The following is a 7,323-nucleotide window of genomic DNA, read 5'->3' on the forward strand; positions in this document are numbered from 1 at the left end:
TGTAAGGCCTTTGGGGGGAGGGGGGGGCGGCGGCGGCGGCGGGGAGGATAGAGGGCCAGAGAGCCAGGAAGAGAGGGCCCAGCTGGAGCTGAAGATCCCTACGGAGGAGAGGGAAGAGTAAAAGTGAAGGTGCAGGGCCCAAGCTTGGCGACTCAGGCCCGAACAAGGGCAGTGACTGCCTTGATCACCCGCAGCATATTGAACACTTTATGTGCATCACCCCATATAGTCCGTGAAATGATCTCATGGGGGATTATGGGCCCTATTTCACATATGGGGCAACTGAGGCTCCTTGTCCAGGCTTACACACTGTTCTCTCTACACTGCATGCTGTTGCCTCCCCTGAGTGTGGAGCAGTAGGGACCCACTGCGGGTGTTGAGCGTTCTCCCAGGAGAACGGCTCTTTTGGGCATGCAGATTGGGATGGGAGCTCAGGAGGCTGGATTCCTCATCTCCTTGCCCACCTCTGGGCATCTCCTTAGCTCCACCTACCTTCCCCCAGATCCCTCTGTGCACCTGCCCCCACCTGTGGTCATGCTGGTTCTCCCACAGGGAAGCTGACGGACGATGTGGCTGAGTTTGTGCACAGCTGGCAGGAGCAGGCCCCTAACCAGCCTCCAGGGCCCACAACCTCCTCCCTGCCTCGCCCGCCGTGCCTGCAGCAGAGCCTGGGAGCCATGCAGGTCAGGACCCCGGCTCCTTACCTCCCACCCTAGTGCCTGGCTTAAGTTGGTTCCCCATCTACCTCTTGAAAAGTCATTGGCTGCAGGTGCCCAGGTTGTTGGTGCCCAAGGACCCTGTCCTCTCCTCCCTGTCCCCTGGGCCTAAGCTGGGGTTCCATGTGGGGCTGGTGGAGTCAGAGGGCTGTGCGTGGCCCTGCTGGTCCCCAACTCCAGCTCCCTGCCTTTGCCCCAGAGTGTGTATGACCGGTGTGAGGCGCTGCTGAGGCCCCCCTTTGATGCCTGCCACGCCTACGTCAGCCCTCTGCCCTTCGCGGCCAGCTGTACCAGCGATCTCTGCCAGTGAGTGGGAAGCCAGGACGGGGGAGTGGTGGGGGAAACCCTCTCAGTATTGGGGTGGGGCTCAGCCCGTGGACCACTGAGCCTGACAATCCCAGGCACTGACAGATATGCTTCCCAAAGCTCTGAAATTATCTGCATAGATGGGACAGAGCTTTTCCATTCACTGAGGCTCAGAAATGGGGCCTGACACCCCCCCCACCCCATTCCTTTCCCTGCCGTGTGGAGAGCAGGGGTGCCCTGAGCCCTGCAGTCTCTACAGAATGTGGAGGGCTGGTGGCGATTGGGCCTCGCTCCAGTATTACCCCCGGTTTTCCTGCACAGGTCAGCGGGTGATGAAGCCACCTGGTGCCGGGCACTGGCTGAGTATGCCCGGGCGTGTGCCCAGGCGGGGCGGCCCCTGCAGGGCTGGAGGACCCAGCTCCGGCAATGCAGTAGGTGCAGCCTGGTGGTGGGCAGGGAGGGCCCAGACAAGCTCTGTCCTAGAGTTGTGCATGGCATTCTGAGGCCTCAGCTCAATGACCTGTCCTGCTCCGAACCACAGTGAGAGCTTTAAGCCCTGAGGTCTCATCCCCATGTGACCGATGGGAAACTGAAGCTCAGAGCGGGATGGACTGGCCCAGGGCTGTAGAGTGAGAGGAGGGTCCTTCTTGCCATTAGGGCTAAGGGATCAGGAAAATCAAAGCCCTTCCATTGCTGCCCCAGGGCCTAGGATAGGGACTGGGTGGGTCTTGGCAGAGCCGGGCCCATCAGGAGCTGACAGGCCATACTGCTCCCTTCCTCCCAAGCCGTGCACTGTAAGGAGAAGGCCTTTACCTACAACGAGTGCATCACCTGCTGCCCCACCTCCTGCCAGCCCAGGGCGGCCTGCGTGGACAGCGAGATTGCCTGTGTGGACGGCTGCTACTGCCCCGATGGTATGCTGGGGAAGGAGGGGGTGCCTGACCTGGCCAGGCACGGATTGAGCATGAAGCAGGAACTAGGAGGATGCCTGTGCGTGGAATGAATGAAGGAAGGAAGGAGCAAACAACTAATAAGTGAATAAACGAATGAATGGGTTAAGGGAGGTGAGGATGGGGGTAGGACTGTGGCTCTTGAGAGGTTCGGCAGGGTATTTCATTTCTTTGGGTCTGAGCTTTTTAAGGTGTGTAGATGAGGACAAGTCATCATCATTCATCTATTCATTTATCAAACACACATTTGTTTCAACACTTATCCACGTACTGTTGTCACGGTGCATAACTTTGCAGCACATCTATGGTGTGCATGCAGGCCACTCGGCTAGGCAGGGGTGGGTTAAAGAATATAAAGGTTGACTTTAGGGATCAGACTCTGGTGTCAGTGAGAAGACACTTACATATGACTCCACTCTAAGGCACATCTCAACTCAGGGGTTCACACAAAAAAGGATATAGGAATTCACTAGTGGGAGAGATAGTCAGGGAAGGCTTCCTGGAGGAGGTGGTACCTATGCTGGTTCTAGATACAGTAACAGTCTTTTGAGAGGTGGAGAGGAGAAGCTAGACCATATGCAAGTTGTTTGGAATGGGTGTCTCTGAGCAGAGTTCTGGAGGTGAGATTATTTGCTCAGAGGAGGTTCAGATCTGGCCTGAGCTGAGGATTTATACAGGAGGAAGTTTGAAGGTGGGCTCAGTGCTGCAAGAGCTTGGGTGTGGGAATATTTATCACAGGATCTGGGGAGCCATGAAAGGTTTGTGAACAGGAACGGAGGTGAGTTAAATGGGCCTTTCTGTCATCTTAGGGTTGATCTTCGAGGATGGGAGCTGTGTGGCACCAGCTGATTGTCCCTGTGAGTTCCACGGGACCCTGTACCCGATCGGCTCTGTGGTGAAAGAAGACTGCAATACCTGGTCTGTGTCCGCTGCTGGGGGTGGGAGGAGGTGGTAAATCCCAGGGCTTTCTACCAGGGCTGCCCATCTGGGGTCTGGGAGCCCTGATGACATGAGGGCACTCACTCAGCATCTCTGAGTCACAGATGTCATTGGATTTAATCTGTGGGTGGAATCTCCACCGCCCATTTCAGAGATGGGAAAACTGAGGGCTGGGGGCAGGAGCTCTGTGGACCCCGCCCCCCTCCAGCATCTGTCCCAGGCCTGGAAGGGTGAGCCCCTGCCTTTTTGGTCTCTGTTTCAGCACATGCACTGCGGGCAAGTGGGTGTGCAGCACATCTGTCTGCCCAGGTACAGCTGACCCCCACCTTGGACTCTACCCTCTTCCTCTAGTCTCACAGTTTTGAGGGCAGGGAAACTGGGAGCCAGGCCTGCTGTTGGGGCTAGAGTGGCAGATTGGGGGGGTCACTCAGTTTTGTTGTTTTTTTTGGCGTAACCACCCTCCCTCTGTTTCCTCGGAGCTGCTTTGCCTGATTAGGCGATTGCTCCATCCCACGAGGGCCCGTTTTTCATGGGGTTCTATGTATCTAAGGGCCTTCCTGACTGCAGGGGCTTGGAGCAGAATTGGTCTTCAAGCCTAAAGCCTGGTCTCCTGTCAGAGGGAGTTCAGGGCAGGGCTGCGTCTGCTCAGGGACCAGGGCTCCCAAAGGGCAGGCCAGGCCTCCAGGCGCTGCCCTGAGTCCCGAGGACAGGGTGCTGACTCCTCCTCCTGCTCAGAGTCTGCAGGGCGAGGCCGTCCCCATGCGGCAGCTCCCATGGGTCAGCCACCTTTCTCTGTTCTCAGCCGAGTGTTCGGTGACTGGCGACATCCACTTCACCACCTTTGACGGCCGCCGGTACACGTTCCCTGCCACGTGTCAGTACATCCTGGCCAAGAGCCGTTCCTCGGGCACCTTCACAGTGACATTGCAGAACGCCCCCTGTGGCCTGGTAAGGGCTGGGGACCCCAGGAACGATCCCGCCAGCCACCCCGCCCTCTGCCGCCAGAAAGGCTGGGGGATCTAGGGCAGGGCCCCAGGTCTTTCCACAGCCCACTTAGCCTTCTGTCTATTGTTCTTGGGCAGAGCCTGGGGCAAGAGACTGGGTTCTGGCTCTAGAATGGCTGAGAGTCATTTCCCTTTCTTGGGCCTCCGTGTTTGTAAAAAACCAATCTGTAATATGGCTCTAATTCAACTTAATCCTCTCTGCTTCCTTGGATTATATCTTCAACATCTCTGTATTCATTCATGCATGCATTCATTTTCTTTCATTCATTCATTCATTCATTCATGCGTTCAGCAAATACTTGTGCCCAAAGCTATGTTAGGTCTTGGAGACTGGGATGAATTGAGCCTGGCTCTGGCCTTTTGGGCCTTACACTTTGTTGGGTAAGGCAGACAAGTGACCCCATAACCCACTCTGTTATAGGAGCTGTGACAGTGTGGGGCGTACAGGGTAGCTCTCCATGGAGGAACTTTTCCTTGTTGCTATTTTACCTGGGAATCAGGGGTGGATCAAGAAAGGCTTCCTAGAGGAGGTGACCTCCGAGCTGTGTCAGCTCTGCCTAAGCTGGCCCCTGCCTACCTCTTGAACCTTATCTTAAAACACTTTGCCCAGTGGGTTCCGCCCCTCTGGTCTTCTTTTATGTCCTTGAATGCATTATATGCCATCCTGTGTCAGGGGACATTATTCAGCTATTCTCTCTTCCTGGATGTCTCCCTTCTCCCCTTCTTCCTTTGCATCATTCAGACCTCAGCTCCATGGTCACTTTCCCCCATGACTCAGTTTTCTGATCTGCAAAATGGGGTTGTTTATACTTACTGAATAGAATTGCTATGAGGGTTAAGTGAATAATGTATATAAAAAGATTAGAACAGTGCCTGAACATTGAAACTCTACATTAAAGTTAGCTGTTACAATTATTATTATACATGGTAGCATTAAGAGTTTTAGTATTGCTATGACTACTTTTACATTATTATGATTATCATTTCCTAGGATGGCCTTTCCTACCTCTGCAGATTAAGTCTGGTTCCTTTGCTATATGTTTTCTTAGCAGCTACATGTGTTTGCAGCACTGATCACAATGATAAATAACCAGCTTTGTATCCTTCATTTAATGTCTGTGTCCCCCACGAATATGTACTCTCCGCGAGGGCAGGGACTGTATCTGTCAAGTTCATCACTGTATCATTGTGTTGATCTCTTCCAGTGCAAAGAGGTACAAATGGGCTCGTGCGTACCACCCATTTTAGAGATGAGAACCCGAGGCCCAGAGAATATTAGCTCATATCCTGCCTCCCTGTGAGAGGAGCTTGGTACTTTGCAGGATGTGCACACAGAAAGAGCTAAACAACCATACAAGGATGAGATCGAAGACCCAGCTGGCAGTCGAGCGGGGCGTGTTTCTGAGGCTAGACTTTGGGCCATCCAGGGGCCGTCTTTGCTCTGCGTCCTAGACAGCGTGAGGGTTGACCATCACATGTATTTGCATTATCCTAGCTCTGCCACTGACCTCCAGCCTGAGCCTCTGCCTTCCCATGCCCCAGATGAAGGCATTTAGTCAGAGGACCCTTAATGTCCTCTCGGGCTCTGTCACCATGAGGAGCCTGTCCCTGGCCGCAAACTGCACTCAGTTCTCTGCTCCTGGAGGGCTCTGTTGGGACCAGCAGGACAGACAGGCTAACTCTGCCCCATGGGCCTTCCTGTCTCCCCAGAACCAGGATGGAGTCTGTGTCCAGTCGGTGTCAGTGATTCTGCACCAGGACCCTCGGAGACAGGTGACCCTGACCCAAGCGGGGGATGTCCTTCTGTTTGACCAGTACAAGGTCACCCCACCCTACACGGACGGTACGGCTTTGGTGGACGAGAGCGGGCTGGGAGCGGCTGCCCAGGCTTCTCCCAGGCTCCTCTGGCCAAAGGCACTGCCACCTGGGCAAGAGCTCCAATTCTAATACTGGGTGGATCAGGCCAGGGGCACCTTGGTCCCAGGAACGTGGATTCTGGACTCTAAAATGATCTTTGTCCTCACCCCACGTGACAGGCTTCATAGCAGTATGGCCTCTTCTAAATTAGGGTATGAAAGGAGCTGTTTTCCACCCCTACTCTCACATTTGCTTATTAATTACTGTTATCCTGTCTGATGCAAGGGATTTGTGGTAGCTCATAGGAAGCACAACTAATAAAAATGGCAAAACAACTAAGAAATGAAATAGCACCAGAGAAAATGCAAAAGGAAAGAAGAAAGAATAGGGACTCAAGATGGAGAGGAGTGGGGTAAAGAGGCCAAAGAAGTACAAACCACCAAGGGCATAAAATTCACCACAACTGCATCTAAACTTTAAAATTGCTATGATTGAATCTAAAGTCATGTGGTGAGCTTCCTAGTGGCCACTATGAGAAGAATGGGCAGTTACGGAATTTCCTTTGCTAGAGAAGGAAGCGTACCAGTTACGTAGGGAGACAAAGCTTTAATAGGCATTTAGAGCTAAAAGACATTTCTCAGGTGGCGCTGCCACAGTAGGTTGTCCCTGGTCCTGGTTTCATCATGGAACAGGATTTCCTCGGGGCTCCCCACAAACCCCCTCGGCAGGGCTTCACTGTGTGTGGATGCTGGGCTGGGTATGGGGCTCGGAGGGCACCACGCAGGTGGTGGTGGAGGGTGGGATGCACAGTGGCCCAGCTTCCCACATCCCCCTCCGTGTTCTGTGCCCAGACGCCTTTGAGATCCGGAGGCTGTCCTCCGTGTTCCTGCGGGTGAGGACCAACGTGGGCGTGCGGGTGCTCTACGATCGAGAAGGCCTGCGGCTCTACCTGCAGGTGGACCAGCGATGGGTGGAGGACACAGTAGGCCTCTGCGGCACCTTCAACGGCAACACGCAGGACGACTTTTTGTACGTGCCCCTGCCCTGGAACAGGAAGGAAGGGGAGGGGCTTCCCTTAGGGCCAAGTATCCTAATCTCCCAAACTCCCATGGGCTCTCATGTGCCTGGTATTCACCATTGATCATTTATTTCTCTGCATGTAAATTTAAGTATGTTTCTTTAAGGCAATGGCTCAGTCTTCTCTGTGCAGAAGATGCAGAGGTTGTTAAAATGCTGATTCCTGGGTCCTACCCTTTAAGAATCTGCTATAGGTTGAGGCCCAAGAATCTTATTTCGAACTAGAGGCCTGATGCACAAAATTCGTGCAAGGGGCTCGGCGCTCGCAGCCCCGGCTTCATCCTGAAGGACATCAGGAAGGTTGTTTGGCTGTCTGGTCTAATTAGCATATTACGCTTTTATTATTATAGATAAACACCACTGTGATTCTAATCTATGAGGCCTATGGCGCATACCTTGAGAAATACAGCTTTATGGCAAACAGCTTAAAATTAGTAGGGGTTTGAGTTGGCTCATGGTTGTTTGCTTTAATTG

General features: G+C 53.5%; 1 protein-coding gene across 1 annotated transcript in view; it reads left to right on the forward strand.

The window, feature by feature from the left end:
• The window catches only part of OTOG (otogelin), an 80,297-nt gene that overhangs the window by 11,074 nt on the left and 61,900 nt on the right, over positions 1 to 7,323 (forward strand). The window contains exons 10-18 of the mRNA XM_005883347.2: positions 553 to 683; positions 916 to 1,022; positions 1,344 to 1,453; positions 1,808 to 1,936; positions 2,782 to 2,890; positions 3,174 to 3,220; positions 3,714 to 3,859; positions 5,626 to 5,758; positions 6,624 to 6,801. Coding sequence (XP_005883409.2) covers positions 553 to 683; positions 916 to 1,022; positions 1,344 to 1,453; positions 1,808 to 1,936; positions 2,782 to 2,890; positions 3,174 to 3,220; positions 3,714 to 3,859; positions 5,626 to 5,758; positions 6,624 to 6,801 — 1,090 coding nt within the window. The remainder of the gene's footprint in view (positions 1 to 552; positions 684 to 915; positions 1,023 to 1,343; positions 1,454 to 1,807; positions 1,937 to 2,781; positions 2,891 to 3,173; positions 3,221 to 3,713; positions 3,860 to 5,625; positions 5,759 to 6,623; positions 6,802 to 7,323) is intronic.

This window comes from Myotis brandtii, unplaced genomic scaffold (assembly GCF_000412655.1).
Source record: "Myotis brandtii unplaced genomic scaffold, ASM41265v1 scaffold782, whole genome shotgun sequence".
Lineage (NCBI taxonomy): Eukaryota > Metazoa > Chordata > Mammalia > Chiroptera > Vespertilionidae > Myotis > Myotis brandtii.